At 37.6% G+C, this 17,027-nt stretch overlaps 1 protein-coding gene across 2 annotated transcripts in view; it reads right to left on the reverse strand.

Moving 5' to 3' along the window:
• The window catches only part of TFAP2D (transcription factor AP-2 delta), a 56,124-nt gene that overhangs the window by 11,857 nt on the left and 27,240 nt on the right, over window positions 1-17,027 (reverse strand). For both annotated transcript variants that reach the window (XM_045805226.2, XM_087856905.1), the window contains 2 exons: window positions 13,162-13,303; window positions 7,365-7,478 (listed from right to left, as the gene is read on the reverse strand). In XM_045805226.2, coding sequence (XP_045661182.1) covers window positions 7,365-7,478; window positions 13,162-13,303 — 256 coding nt within the window. The remainder of the gene's footprint in view (window positions 1-7,364; window positions 7,479-13,161; window positions 13,304-17,027) is intronic.

A 17,027-nucleotide genomic window follows, 5' to 3' on the forward strand; every position in this document is an offset into this window, starting at 1 on the left:
CTAGTCTCCTACGTGCTGCACCTACAAATCCATGAAGATGTCATCAAGTGACCTTCAAGGGATGCTTTTATATATGTATCTCCTGCAGCATTTGGTTTGGTGCCATGCAACTTGTTAAGTATAATAAATATTGGCAATTGATTTAATTCTTCAATTTCCTGCTTAATGTTAAATGAATGTAAGTACTTTAATGTAGATTCATACAAGAAGTTCATCGTGATTCCACTTGTCTGCTAAGGGAGTGAAAACTGTTGCCTGTTTTATTTTTAGTCTAAATTTTACTAGTGAAAATTTTCAAGGGAGACTATTTTTACTCTTATGTAAATAGAAACTGTTCGTATTTAACTAGTGAATAAGACCTGACCATTTACAGGTATGTTTTTCTTTGCACCTGGGAATTGCACTCAGGTTTTGAAGTTTAAGTTGAATTTCAACCCTACATAAAGGAACTGAAGTGGGAAATATAGGATTTTTTTTTTCTTCACAATTCAGGCTCATGTTTTTTGAATATTCTTAAACAAAATGGTTCTAGAAGTCCTCTTGAATTGGCGGAACATCCTAAAGGAGGCTTAATAATTTTATTTCTTAAATGCTAAATCTCGTTGTATAATTCATTTCATGATGTTTTCTTTTGAGATTAGAGATTAAATTGAAATTTCTCCATTTTTCTTCTGACCTAAAGAATGCTTTCACGGGATTAATAAAATCATCCACTACTGATTACCTTCCCTACCACTTTCCCATCCCCCCCAAATGAGAAAAATAAAAACAAAAAACAAAGCCTATACACACTTTAGGCTCCTTGGAGACAACCAAACATGTCACGTTCAAGTAGAGACACACATGCTCTCCTGAGTGAGCTGCCGAGCATACGGCTCTCAGAAGACAGTAGCTGAGTTGACTGGAATTCATGTCACATGCGGAACATAAAGAAAAGGGGATGAATAGCCCAGCAAGAGAAAACTCAGACACCAGAGCTGTCTTTAGAAATCGGGAGGGAAACAGAATTAAACTGACTATGGAAGACCCCCAAGGAGTAGGACATTAGGGAGACAGATGTTGCCTCAGTGGAAGGAAGGCGTTTCAGATAGAGTTGTCGGAGATAGAAGGGCTGTCTGGGCAATAAAAGAGCAGTCTATCATTGAAAATTTTTAAGCCTGGAATGGGTGACAACCTGACAAGGATGCTGGCGAGAAGATCCAAATGTTGAAGGGGAGTGGGAAATGGGAGGGGCCTTCCAACATTGAGAATCAATAAAGAAGATGTCATCACCAGCAAATATACAGATATCTGGGAAGTGTCTATACATTTCCTATTTCCAGGAATTATGGGAGGAGTAGGAAGACCTATTTCTAAGAAGGTGTGATGTCAATTCACTTTTTGACTGCAACAGAAGAATTAAGCATATTGATCATTTCACTTCCCTAGCCCAAGGTTCAATTAAAACACCATGGCCCTGGGAATAACCCAGTGGAGAATACATCCAAGACCTAATAGAGATATTATCATAATCCACATCGATGAACATATTTATTGGGTACATACTATGTGTTAAGTACTATGGATAGATACATGAAAGCCTTTCTTAATTACCCCAGGTAATTACCTATATTGTGCTTAATCCTTTCTTACAAAATCTCTCATATATTATAAGTTTTTGAAAGTAATTTTCTGCCCCATTACAAGTTCCTAAAGAACGGGACAATCCTTGAGTCCCAATCTTTCACCACTGGCCATCACCACTGTAAAACACAAGAAACAATAACATTTCAGGCTCCAAAGGTGGGTGCTGAGAAAGAAAACTTCCTCATTTCTCTGATAGGCTGTTCTTTCTGAATGGAGTGTTAAAGAGAGTCTAACTCCCTCCCCTTACTTATGTTGTCAGACGTGCTTTTGCTTGACTTCAGATTCAAGGTGATTATGAGAAAGTAAGAGACCAAGAAGGGAAAGGTTGCTAAGACGTCCTGAGATCGCAAAGAGGGGAGTTCCTAACATTGCAGAAAATGAGGCCCCTGGGCTTCTGTCTGAGCTGAGTCTGTTCTGTGCATGAGGCCCCATGCCACCTTGGTCTAATTGCCACCGTTGTTCCTGGGAATTGTATCTGCGGGGTCTTGTGCAGATGCCAATCAATTCTCTTCCCCCTTCCAGTAGGTGTTACAGTGTCTGCTGTGTTCTCTACACTTTTGATGGTACTCAGTAAATTATAAATAATGAATAAGCCTGACTGCTGTCATTTTGATGGAAACAAACAGCTTTCCAGGCTATGGATTGTGAGAAGGGTCACTGCTGTACGGTTTCCCAGAGCACACGGATATGTCAATGACCACAGAAGGCTGGAAGTAGTTATCTGTGCTTTACGAGGTCAGATCATTCCCTAGCTTTACCTGGACATATTCAATGGGCCAAAAGCAAGCCACAGTCCGCAAGGTACCAAATCAGTCACGTTGTAAGGCGTAATTCAAATTGTCTACACTGGGATGGATATTTTGGCCAAGTAAAATAATAGAAAAGTTGATGTTACTAATTAGAGTGTTCTCTATGCCTATCTAATCACACTCTCTCCTTACTTCTTTCCCAGCCAGGACCCAGCAAAAACAGTAGAAAAATCAGACTCTGCCAATGGACTGTTTTCAGAGTCAGATGTGTTCTGCTTCCTTTCTAACTCATTTTTCTCTTGAGCTTATGCTTCTATAAAAACTAAGTAGGAAATTATGAAAGAGACACATTCCATGCTGACATGTTTTTTACCCAGAGTACTGGCAGAATAATAAATGTAGAATCCTTTCAATACGTTGGTATACAAGACAGAACTTTATATAATTCTCAATGTCACTTTAAAAATGAATTAGAATTGTTTTTCTTCCCAAGTTAAAAAAAAAACTAATAGTCTAGAAACATCTTAGGGCTGTGGTTCTTAAAGCTGTCCAACTATCAGAATCAACTTCAGAGTTCTGCAAAGAGCACAGATGCTCAAATCCAATTCTAGACTTGACCCATTAAATTAGATCTTTTGAAGTGTACTCCTGTCCTTGAGATTTTTTAAAAAGCTCCAAGAGAGATTTTGCTGTGAAAACAGGTTCAAGGATTACACTTAAAAAGTGTGACATCTTGGGGTGCCTGGGTGGCTCAGTCATTAAGCGTCTGCCTTTGGCCCAGGGCGTGATCCCAGAGTCCTGGGATCAGTCCCACATCAGGCTCCTCCGCTGGGAGCCTGCTTCTTCCTCTCCCACTCCCCCTGCTTGTGTTCCCTCTCTCGCTGGCGCCTCTCTCTCTGTCAAATAAATAAATAAAATCTTCAAAAAAAAAAAAGTGCGACGTCTTTTTCAAGGTCAGGCAACAAGCTGACCTTTATTGTCCTACTAAGCTATACTACTGAGGCTTCTTTTAATAAATGCACAGTAAAAAAAAAAAAAAAGACATACATTTAAACTTGATCTATATCAGGAGACTTTGATTTGGGTTTTAATTGGAAATGTCAACCATATATCTTTTGTTTAAAAGGACATAGTTTAAGACATGCAGAAAAATGAAGTTGGACATCTACCTTACCTTACATATAAAAACTAACTCAAAATGCATCAAAAACCTAAACATAAGACCTACAACTATAAAACTCTTAGAAGAAAACAGGGGGAAATCTTCATGACTTTGGATTTGGCAAGGATTTTGTGGATATGACACCAAAAGCACAGGCAACAAGAGTGAAAAAAAAAAAAAGCAAGTTGAACAACATAAAAATTTCTGTGCATCGAAGAACATAATCAACAGAATAAAAAGGCAACCTACAGAACGAAAGAAAATATTTGCAAATCATATGTCTAAAAGGGGCTAATATCCAGAATATATAAAGAACTTACAACTCAACAACAAAAAAAGCAAATAACCAGATTAAAAATGGGTAAAGGACTTGAATAGACCTTTGTCCAAAAAATGGCATAGAAATGGTCAAAAAGCTTTTGCAAAGATACTTCACTTCATTCATCACTAGGGAGATACAAATCAAAACCACAACGAGATATCACCTCATACCCATTAAGATAGCCGCTATCAAAAAATAATTAACATATTTATTGGGTACGTGCCATGTGCCAAGTACTGTGGATGGAAAGACGAAAGCATTTCCTAATTATCCCAGGTTTACCCGTACTCTGCTTAATCCTCTATTATAAAATCTCTTTCATGTATTATAAGTCTATGACAACTTCCCCCCCAAATTAAAAATAATTACTAGATAATAGAGTAATTCTACTTCTGGATATATATCCAAAAGAATTGAAAGCAAGATCTCAAAGAGATATTTGCATACCCATTTTCATAGCAGTACTATTCACAACAGCCAAGAGGCAGAAGCAATCCAGGTATCCATTAATGAATGAATAGATAAACATATGTGACACGGACATACAATGCAATATTATTCAGTTTTAAAAAGGAAGGAAATTCTGACACATGCTACAACACAGATGAACCTTGAGAACATTACACTGAGTGAGATAAGCTAGGCACAAAAAGACATACTGTATGATTCCACTTATATGAATAGGCATCTAGGGTAGTTAAAATCATAAAAACAGAAAGCAGAATGGTAGCTGCCATGGGCTGGGGGAAGGGGGGAAAGGGGGAAATGGGGAGTTGTTTAATGGTTATAGAGTTTCAGATTTGCAAAATGAAGAAGTCCTGGAGAGTTGGTGCATAACAATGTGCATACACTTACACTTCACACTGCTAAACTGTTCATTTAGAAATGGTTAGATAGTAAATTTTATATTAAGTGCTTTTTATCACAATAAAAAAGATATGATTTAGGAAGTTTGCTATAAAGTGAACTTCAGTTAAGTGATTTCTATCATCCTACCACCTTCCATTATGAAATCAGAACATCTCATCAAAATAAATAATCTAGAATATAATTAAGGCAAAGTAAATAAAAAATCTGGAAAATATTAAAAAGGCATAATAAATAGGAAATCATAACATTCTGATATCAAAATACTTAATAATATTTATAATACTATAATATGTATGCCCATATATATTCATATATAAATAATACCAAAATTTTATAGATGATACTTTTATAAGTAGATACACCACGTAGTGTTAAATTGTTTTAAGGTATGGCTGTATATTTCAAATTGTTGTGATTGAGAATCTGCAGCCATACATAATCTTGAGAGTTTTACACCCAAAATATAATCTCTTTTTTAACTGAGGAAGGGGGGGAGCAACATTCAATATATTTAGCTCTTTCCTGGACAACACGGGACTAGCTTGTTACCATATTCTGCATGGGGGGAAGTAAATAAGAGCAAATAAAGCCCAGGAAGGAAACATTCAGCTCAAGTTTAGAAGTAAAGGTTTTCTCTAAGGAGTTCTGTGGCATTAATTTGGCAACTAACTGAAGTATCAACAAATTAGCAGATTGCACCTATGCTGAGCAAACACACGGTTTGCCTATTTATTTCACAGTGTCGCTAATATTCAATTTACACATTGATGTTGTATTTTGTTTTGAGCCTGAAAAAGGACAGCTCACTGTCTGAAGGCTGTGGCACCTGTAATTGGAAATAACCTGGTAGCTATGATATAAAATCTGAATTGTCTATGTTTTAACAGTAAATTCTTCCTTAGAGTATATTTGTAACTTAACAAACTTCCTTAAATCAAGACTTGAATTTGTATAAAAATTAAGTTCTGAATTGAACTTCTGTAAAAACTACAAATATCTTTAGTGTGGATACAAAAACATGAAAAATATTTGTATAGGTATGACAGTGGAGCAAACCATACCTTCTACATCTGGATCAGTGGCGGAGTAAACAACGCATCATTCACTGAATGCTTACTTTATATTCATTATCTCATTTTATTTTTCATTTATTTGCTTATTTTAAGTAAGCTCTATGCCCCACGTGGGGCTTGAACTCACGGCCCCAAGATCAAGTCACATGCTCGACTGACTGAGCCAGCCTGGCACCCCTATATTTATTATGTCATGTTAGCTCATTGCCACCATATAATAGAAGGGTTCTTATTCCATTCAAAGCTAGGGAAATCGAGGGCTGGAAAGAATGCATGTTACCCTAAAACCACCCAGCTCACCTGTAGGAGGGTCTGGATTTGAAGATGGTTCTATTGACTCCGAAGCCTTTTCCTCCTAACTTCTGGGCATTGTAATTTCTACCAGTTTTATTGCACTCACTTTCACTAACCCAATTGAATGCTAGGAGAAAAGTCCTGTGAGATAGATTTTTGGTATATCTGGTGCATTTTTCGAAGGTAAACCCTAAATTTAGTCTTCAGGGGTGTATCTACTACATCTTGAGGGGCCTTGTGGATGATGCAAAATAAAATATTCTATTTAAAAGTCTCTGATGCTGCAGATAAAATTCCAGCTCATTTAAATATCCATTACTTTATATAATGGAGTATCCTCCTCAACAGCATTATAATCGGTGAGAAGTGCTAAAAACATTTTAAAATTTAGCATATAATAGTCTTTACTTAACATTGTTTTAATTTGTTTGTTTGTTTGCTTTGTTTTGTTTTAAGTAAGGTGGAGCCCAAGGCAGGGCTTGAACTCAAGACCCTAAGATCAAGACCTGAGCTGAGATCAAGATGCTTAGCCAGCTCACCCAGGAACCCCTGCTTAACATTGTTTTTTAAACTAAATGATGACAATTAAAAGACAATAAAATATTTTTTACATTGATGAGAAATATCATGTAAGGCTTTAGAATTTTAGAGCTTTAAAACTGGAAGTTACCTGAGAAATTATCTTGTTCTTTTCCACATTGCATCTAGGGCATAAATTAACCAGAAAAAAATATTCTGTTCTTTTCCAAAGCATCTCAGAAGACAAAATTTTAAATATGCTTTCAATAACACATTCCAGGAGCTTTAAAATATACTTGTGTGGTCTAATTTAAGAACCATTTGCAGTTTCTAATTGGGCAGAAATTATTAACATATGCCTGTAAAATCAGTGTATGATATCCCATTAATTTGTATCATATCATCTGTCCATTCGACAATGTGCCTCACCAAGATAAAGAAGTATTTAAATGATTTCAGAATCCCGATTCAAAAATGCCATTACTTGAAATAACAGTGTTCATTTTCAAAGTCACAGTTTCCTGAAAATTGCACAAAGACACTACATTTTCTGATCTAAAGTGCTTCATACATTAGCTATTTTTATAATTTGATCTAAGATGCTCACAATTTCAAAAGATTCAGTCACTATATGAATATATAAGCGATATCTCTAAACGGAACTGTGATAGGAATACAAAAATGTCCGGGTTAATAAAGATGGTTTAAGAATTTAAAAGAGTCTGAGGAGATTGGAAAACCAGTCTTACCTGAAATGTGTTAAGTGTCTCTGGATGTCAAGGTCTAGAATTGGAGTGGGTCTGGAGGACCCCAGGGGTGATCTATCTTGGCTCAAGAGGTCTTGGAATTCTTTACAAATTTGTCTAAAAAGAAAGATTCACCGTTGAAGTTGAAGTCTTAACAAGGGGCTTTAATTTCATCCCATGATATTTTACCAAAGGTTTGTTTTCTCATTTAAAAGAGGACTAGATAATAAATAAATAAATAAATAAATAAATAAATAAATAAATAAATAAAGTAAAATAAGATAGGACTAGGTCATCTTTCATAAAGCAACCTCCAGAGTTCCATCTACAACATACAGGTGAGGTTCACAATGGCCACTTTGCTCCCAAGCACTATGGGATGATTGTAAAACCTTGGAAGTGATTAATAGCCCACGAGCACTGACAAACCGTGTATATTTTCAAGGTGAACATTCACAGTTCTACCTCAGCATAAGGAAAAATCTACATAAAGGATCACACGTAATCATTGCTTTTAAAAAACTTAAAATATGATTTTTAGAGGGGATACCACATTTGTAAAAAGCTTAAATCAAGTTACAGTCTTCTTTCAGAGCCATCGTGATTCAAGTAGACTTTGGAAAATCCTGTTTCCCAGCATTTCATTAGAATTCAGACTCTTGTGAACTGAATTTATATTTTAATATTTAAAGTGCATAATCATTTGCCACAATTCAGCCTGCTAGCCTCACAAACGATGATTATTACGTCCCATGTAATAAAGTTTCTTGCAAAAAGGTACCCTTAAGAGCAATTTTTCTGCTGCTTTTCTTACATTAAACAATTGTGATTTCTGGTCAGTTTTAATTACCACGTTACTATATATATATTGAATAACAGTTAAGCCTTTGTGATATATAGTCCAAATGATATAATTCTAAAGAAGCAAAACATCTAAAGAAAACAGATTTTCTTAAACAACAACGACAACAACAAAACACTAGATTAATATAGTAATTGAAGAATGAAGTAAAGGACAGCCAAGGAATTGCTCAAAAGAATACATCATCCAATGTGAGGCCACTCCATAGTCAAGGGATAAAGTGATAGTGATTTGGGGTTTTCTTTGGTCTGGATTTACAACAGGTAGTCGTAAAAATCTAATCATTAGCTCTGATTATAATTATCAGTGTAGCCAAAGACAAGTACAAGAGTCAAATTATTCCAAGTGAATGTCACTCCAGGCACCCAGCCACTAATTTTTCTCCAAAGCATTTGTGTCATTAACAAATAACTACAAAAAAAAAAAAAAAGCGACAAAAATGTCTTGAAGCACAAATAATTTACCACTGAGTTAAAACCAGTGGAGTTTTATTATTAGGTGCCAAAAATTTCTTCTAAAGATCATTTGTGACTTTTTTTTAATGAGCAAAAATCCTCAGGTTTATTGCTTGTGTTTTCATATGTGAGTTCATAGAATTTGCCTTTTTCCTTGTGAACACAGTTGAAAGTGAAAGTGGGTCATAAGGAGAGGAAAAACAAACAAAAAACCAGAGCTAGCTCTTATCTGCTCTAAATCAAACAGGATTCTCCATACCCTCCTGCTTATGTTTTAGGGTCTCCGAGATACAGCATCTAAGTGCACACTTTTAACAACGGCATGTGTATACTTTCATTGAGAATATTTGATCTGAATTTATCACTTTTTTCTGTTCTGAGTTAGATTTGGTTGATCGACTTCCAGGTGTATTGCCTATGTTTTAACAGATGAATAACAATTTAAACTAAGTTTTTGATGCTAGTCGGTGGCATTTGGCAGGGCATTGTTATCTGTTATGCTTTATGTTACTGGATAGAGTTAGATCTACTGTTATCTTTATTTTTTTAGGAAATTCCTAACTAAAATTTTAAATCCAGATTCTTGCTATCATTGTTCAGACTGGCAATATAAATTACTATTGGGTAGAACATCAGTATGATCCATTCCTACAAAAAAATATTGGAGCTGTTTAAAGATGAGTCTTTCAATTTTATATCAGATCAAAAGACATTTAAAAATTCAAATAAAGCTTGAAACGTTGATTTAGTTCTTGTGGTATGATATTGGTATTATTTGGATAATTGAATAAATTAATTTACAAGCTGGTAAATCAACTTCCTTACTGTATAAACATTACAGCAAGTTGCAATAAACTTAAAGTTGGTGAAGAGGTGAGGAAAAGGCAAAGTGTGGAAAAATTTAACTCGTGCTAAGCAATTCGGCTACACCACACAGGAAGCTGTATTGGGAGAAGTTCCAGAATTCTCAACCTCTGGTATTTGATTCCGCTGCTCTTAACTCACTGACTTAGGACAGCTTCTCGACTTAAAAACAGATGACAATTTTGTAGACCCCCTTAGGCAGTTATGATCATCATTTCATTACGACAGTTACGGAGTTATTATTTTTATGACTAGTTTCATCGTTATTTAAAGTTTTATTTATGAAGCTATGATAAGAAATACTCATTTCTCAAAACAAAATGTCACATTATGAATTACATAACATAAGATGATCTTCGGTGAATCATAAATTCTAACTTTATCACTTACGTCACTGTTCTTAAGGACATAATTTTTAAGCTGATGTCTGAATGTCAAGTTCTGTGTTTCTCCTTTTGACAATTATTGTTATGGGAACAATTAAAACGTGTTAACGATTCTGCTTTACCCTAATGCAGATCAAATGTTAAGCATATTTAGTTCTAAATTCAATGAAGAAGTTTAAATATGTTTTCCATGAATCAAATGTTTTGTCCAGTACATATTTAGAATTCAAAAATGGTCTAATTCAGTTTCTGTCCCTCCGATATAATTGTCTAATTACACCAGGATGTTTGGTTAATCAACTAAACACAAATTAAGAGGAATTGGGGGCTAGACCCTTAGTCAATGGGCCTTTCATACAGTTGGCAACATAATTAAATACAACTGAATCTGTTATTCCTAGAGGTAAAAAAGACACGTGTAAGCCAATCCAACAATGCAGATCAGTTATTGGCTCACTCATCCAAAGATTTCGGATTTCATACGTATTTTTGATGCAACTGTCACAGTCTTGTGAACAAAGGTGAGCTGACTAGAACGTAATGAGCATCCATGTAGGCTACTTAATTTCAACGTTGAGCATTTTAATTGAAAATAGCCAATGCTTTACTATTAGAAAATTAGAAACTGCTCAGAACACGTTGGATCCATTCATATATTGCAAGAAAGGCATGTTATCCCTACACATCCCTTAATGTATCCATTTAAATTGATGACTACTTGTCTTCTATATATTTGCTACGACTGCATAGTCTCTCATTCTTGTTTCACGTTGTCTGATAAGAAGAGGGGATGGACATAAACAACCAAAAAGACAAAAAAATTATACAGGCTGTCTCCTAATTTCTAGATGCTTATGGCCTAATTACGCTTATATAAAGTAAGGCAATTGGAATCAGTGAACCCAATTCTTGATTATTTAATGGTCTGGAAATGTCCAGCTGTGGACAGAAGGATCAAAGTACATGCTCTCACAATATTTTATGAAATCAAAGTCCCAAATTTCATCTAAAAATAGACGTTATTGAGATCCTAGCTAAAAAGAAAATAACACTCTTGAGTTGAGACGTCTAAAATAGACGTCTCAGCATAACTTTGACAAATATGGAAGTACTTCCCTTAATCCCCTCAAGTTCTTCTAACATTGGACTTCTGTGAAAACAAAATCTCTGCATCAGTGTGAATGCACAGACATTTCAACAGAGTTATGGGAACTCTCAAGAAAATGGGTCCTTGTGTTCTGAATGTTAATGGTGGCATTGCTGTGGGTGGTAGAGGTGGGCAGCTATGGAACCATCCTGGGGAAAGGAGGACAAGAAGAAGGATTTCTCTGGATTAGGGAGTGAAAGTCTTAGAATATGCATGATGAAACTACAACCAATTAATTTTGTTATAGAAAATATAAAGGTGTCTTCTCTTGGATAATTCATATCTGGGGATAACAGTGTCACTCAGAGGTGTCACATGGGTACACATATTGGGAAAATCTGTATAATCCTGCCAGCTAGAAGGATTCTATGCTTTGGGAACACCTGGAGGACACTACCTAACTTTTAGCAGTATATTCTTCTCTTAATCTGTAACATGTCTTTATAGTTCTCCCAAGATGATATTAAGGATTCAGACTGACTACATGTACTCTCAGTTCCTCCTGGAGAAACTAAAATATTACTGATGCAGACCCCTCTGGGTCTTCACTTGCAAAGGACAAGAGTAGAAGCAAAACAGAAGTAAAGGTTCCCCAGGAGATTAGCCACACAAAAAAACCCATGATCAGCTCGTTTGACCAGCAAGTTTTCGTGCTTGCCTAGCATAAGGTCTATCCCAAAATCTTAACTCCACATTTTATACCAGCCTTATAATTTTCTTTCTCTAACTCCTGGTTTTTATTTTCTTTCTCAGCTGTTCCTTTCCCTTTCATTTCCTTGTTTTTACCTTTTTTCTCCTTTTGCCACCACCTTCTGTTTTCCTTCTCTCTGGGACAAGATGAATCATCTAAGTTATTCTTGGAAGGGCAATACCCAGATAGGTCCTAACCCAAACAGTGTCAGCCACAAGCGGCACAAACCCCAAATAAGGGACTCCATATCATGGGCAAGCCTGTTGCTTGGTAGGTATCCCATTTAAACTCTTAAACTTGTAAAAAAACACACACGAAAAGACCTATGTGACATTAGAAGTTGGTAGAAGAAATATTTAGTTTGGGTTTTATGCATTTTGAACCCGTTTAAATTTTAGCCAACTTGTTGTGAAGTCCTTTTCCATCAGTTTCTAAGAAGCAACGTTTTAAACACTACTTTGAAAGTTTTCCCCAAATAAGAAACCAATTTAGAAATGATAATTTAACCCACCTGGGACTATTAGTTCTAAGGTCTGAATATACAGTAAGGAAATTAGACAAGATTATTAATAGTCTTTTGTGTAGCATAACTTATTTTAACAAAGAGAAGAGAGCAAGAATTAGCTACCACCTGAAGGATTTTTCTCGAAAAATTTGAACATGACTTGCAGCAGCATTGACTGTTTTGTTGGGTTTTCACACAATCAATGATAGTTCATCTATTCCTGATCAAAGAGCTTTCAAGTTTGTGGGAATTTGAGCTCATCTCAGGCACTCTTCCCCTTTCCCACATCATCTCTGTCATTATTTTAATTCACATTTCTGTTGGGCTTTTTACAATTTTCAGAAGCTTTCTCATACATTATACCTTTTCTTTTCGACAGTATCAGCACCGCAGGTGGGGCAGTATAGGGATTAACTGTCTAATTATACACCAGAAAAGATGGGGGCACCAATGGTGATCCTTGGTCCCAGAGGTCTCTGTGTTACCTCTCACGCACCTGGGTCCTCTTTGGTCATATTCTCCAAACGTTCATAGTGTTTTGAGATCTTCACCCTCAGGTGTGAAGGCGCAGTGAGTGGTTTAGACCAAGTAGCAGCTAATGACATATTTGCCTGGAATCGACATTTCCTAAACATACTTTTCTCCCAAGAACTCCTGCGTATTCCGGAGAGGTTTTCTAAAAACTTTCATCATCACTGAACAAAAGCAGTTTGTAAATCCTGCTATGGGCACAAGGCCGGGAGTGGGGGTATGTCCTTGTGTAATTCACCTAACTGCTGCAACGTGAGACCCCCTGCTTTTGAGAACTGGTACTTTCTAGACTGTTTCCGTCACTCAAAGAAAATGGAAAACCTGAGAGAAGGCATATAGAGACCTCCCATTCTGCTTACTTGGTTGCTAGGATCATCTTTTTTCTTGCTGTCTGTTCTTTCTGTTCCATATGTTGTCTGGCAAGATGTTCTCCTACAGCTTTGGCTGGAAACTCTGTTTCACAAGTGTAGCCAAAATCCCGAGCCAAGTGTAGAGCCTCCCCTGTTGGCAGACAACAAAAGTCAGTTTTCCACAAATGTCTAAACGCAGGAAGAGTAACACTTTATATTTGCCTCAAGCCTCATCCCTCTTTGTGCTCAGATGGATCATTTTTTCCTATTTATTCTAAATAATCATGGGGGGGCGCCTGGGTGGCACAGCGGTTAAGCACCTGCCTTCGGCTCAGGGCGTGATCCCGGCGTTATGGGATCGAGCCCCGCATCAGGCTCCTCTGCTGGGAGCCTGCTTCTTCCTCTCCCACTCCCCCTGCTTGTGTTCCCTCTCTCGCTGGCTGTCTCTATCTCTGTCAAATAAATAAATAAAATCTTTAAAAAAAAATAAATAATCATAGGGAGAGAACTTTTGGGGTGGGGGATGGAGTAGGATGAGGAGAAAATGAGGAACAGAGAAGTTACTTACCACGCAGGGGTATGTGAAAAACTGAGTGGAAAACCAGAACAACGATCGAGGAGTTTTGACCCCCTCGGGGCTCTAGACCAGTTTGCCTTCTCAGATCCTACACATTAATGCCCAAGGGAAAAAGCTCCACGGGCTTGCCATTCTGTTGTGGCTTGACCTATAATCTATCCGTAGTATACTGGAAATATTCAGCTATCTTTCCCAGGAGATTGATCAAAATATTGACAAAGGGCCCAAGTAACTTTCCAAAGAAACTGGAACACTTTGGAAAGGGGGAGGCAATGAATTTTATCGATTTCGTACCACTCTATTGGCAAGGATGCTATAGTGTGTGATTATAGTGCCAGCATTATCCGGCTTCATGGCAGGCTTCAGTGCCTTTTAGCACAGTGCACAATGCTTCTTATCTACGTTAGTAAAAACACAATGCTTTTTAAGTACAATAAAATCATAAATCACTTTTAGTCTTTCACAAAAATCTTAAACTTGAGTCACTAGGTTAGAAATGAAGTAAAAATGGCTTATCCGCGAAGGAAGGTTTGGCGATATAGTTCAACCTTGAAAACAATAGTTTTATTTTTTATTTAATTTGGTAAAGATTTTATGTATTTATTTGTTGGAGAGAAAGAGAAAGAACGGCAGGCAGAGGGAGAAGCAGGCTCCCGGCTGAGCAAGCAGCCCGAGGTGGGACTCGATCCGAGGCCGCTGGGATCATACCTAAGCCGAAGGCAGATGCTAACTGACTGAGCCCCTCAGGCATCCCAAAAAACAATAGTAGTTTTATTTATTTTATTTTTTTAAAGATTTTATTTACTTATTTGACAAAGAGAGAGAGAGAGAGAGAGAGCGCATAAGCAGAGGGAGCAGCAGAGGGAGAAGAAGGCTCCCTGCTAAGCAAGGAGCCTGATGTGGGACTCGATCCCAGGACCCTGGGATCATGACCCGAGCCAAAGGCAGCCACTCAAATGGCTGAGCCACCCAGGTGCCCAACAACAGTAGTTTTAAAGCTCAAGCCAAGTTTCACCTGAGCATGAAAACTTAAAAAAAAAAAAAAAAAGAGCAAGCTTTCATTGCACGTATACTGAGCACATATCCTGAGCACTTAACTTTGTTCTAGGTGCAGTGCTATATAGGAGTAATAAGGGATATAAAAGGGCCATCCCTGTTTCTAGGACGATGACAATCATCCCCATAATAGTAGCAAAAAAAACACGTTAGTAGCACTTTCTAATTTACATTGCAATGGATATGAACACTATCATCTGCTCATGTTTACTGACATTATGTTGATATTATATAAAACACAAGCTATTGTACGACCAGGATCACATGAGTATTACAGGGAAAATGTTTTACAGATGTTCAAAGGGAGACAAGGTGCTCAACATGGGGAATTAGATCAGATAATGTTTTGTGAATTATGGATCATGATTTCCAACGCCCCCCCCCCCATTTCAAAGCAGTGGCAGGTTTTTAGTTAAGATTTTCATATTCACATGGTAGGAAAGATCCTTGTTAGCCGTCCATTCTGAATAGGAAGAGGGCATAACTATATGGAAAGGGTCCCTACATCGATGAGCCTGGATAGTGCTAGTTATGAAGGGTCACGGTTTTAGGTAAAGCTGCAATGTACAAGGAAAATTCTTAAGTGCTTATTACCAGCAGTTTATCCCCCTAACCGATTGGGAAAGAAAATGTGTGCATATTTGGAAGAAAAATGACACAAAGATTTTTTTGGGGGGGGAAGAAGACATTGTGGGACGCCTGGGTGGCTCGGTCGGTTAAGCATCTGCCTTCGCTCGGGTCATGAGCAGGGAGCCTTTTTCTCCCTCTCCCTCTGCTGCTCCCCCTGCTTGTACTCTCTCTCTCTGGCAAATGAGAAATCTTTTAAAAAGGACTGTGTAATGCCATATAGGATGGTCACTTTTGCTAGAAAAATGACAGAAGGGAGATAATTCAAATCATTTCAGATTTGAGGTACAAAGTCTGAAACAGTGGCCATAGCACATGACCGAGGATAAGCTCACGTGATCTTGGGACTTACCAGTATCTTGCCAGTAATACAATAACCCGTTCGCAGTGTCCTCTTTGAGTTATGATTATTGATATAGCTGCATGTTGCAATATTGTCACAGAAAGATACTTGGGTAATGTTTTCAAAGACATTATTATATATCTATTTGTCCTCCACTGCTTGTGCAGTAGTGGGAGAAGTGAAACAGTGGAAACAGGAGGGTGGCAGCATGTCTCTTAAATTTTATTCTAAAACCTGATTCTGGCCCATTATATGCAAAGCTCTCACCGTAGTGGTAGTTTTTAAAACAGTTTGAATGGAACAGCTGCTATTTACATTTACACTGACAGCCAGATCCTTCCTTCCCTTAGTTCTGTTTCCTGCTTTCTCTTGCTTGCAATGTAACATTGTTCCTGGATGTATAGCGATGTTACGTCAGAGAAGTGGCAAGTGAAGACACTCTGATACGTAGTTAAGATATGTGTATCATGCCCCAAAAGCTTTGTGTGTAAGGGCCCAAGAATGAGTGAAAAAATGAATCCATGAATTAAAATATACATGATATTCAGTAAGGGGGACAAATCTGTAGTTCAATCCTGTACAGCAGGTATCTTAGAGTCTAAGTTTAAGAAGTTTAAGAATAGGAATTTTAGGATCAAAAAAGCACGTGAAGGGGTGCCTGAGTGGTTCAAGTAAGCATCGGAGTCCTGGTTTCAGCCCAGGTCATGATCTCATGGGTCGTGAGCTCAGTGGGGAGTCTGCTTGAGATTCTCTCCCTCTGCCCCTGCCCCCATTTACATGCTTCCACACACGTGCGTGTTCTGTCTCTCAAATAAATAAATAAACCTTAAAAAAATTTTTTTAGGGATACCTGGGTGGCTCAGTGGGTTAAGTGTCTGCCTTTGGCTCTGGTCATGATCCCTGGGTCCTGAGATCGAGTCCTGCATCAGGCTTCCTGCTCAGAAGGGAGCCTGCTTCTCCCTCTGCCTGCTGCTCCCTTTGCTTGTGCATTCACTCTCTTTCTCTCTCTCTCACACACACACACAAATAAAATCTTTAAAAAATGAAATAAGATAAATCTTTAAAAGCATGTGAATAAGATTCTAGGGGATCTGACTGATTCATGAAGATAAAGATCAATGAGCTTCTCTGTCTCTGTGGTGGGACAAAATGCCCACGTGAACAGGAAGCAGGTGCAGTAATCTGTAGTGGAAGGGTGATTCAGGAAGGGCTGAGAACGTTCTCCTTCTATTTCCGTACGGCAAATATTGCTGCGTCACCGCATATCCTTGT

The sequence above is a fragment of the Ursus americanus genome, chromosome 29 (assembly GCF_024610735.1).
Source record: "Ursus americanus isolate L20-20 chromosome 29, mUrsAme1.1.p, whole genome shotgun sequence".
Taxonomy (NCBI): domain Eukaryota; kingdom Metazoa; phylum Chordata; class Mammalia; order Carnivora; family Ursidae; genus Ursus; species Ursus americanus.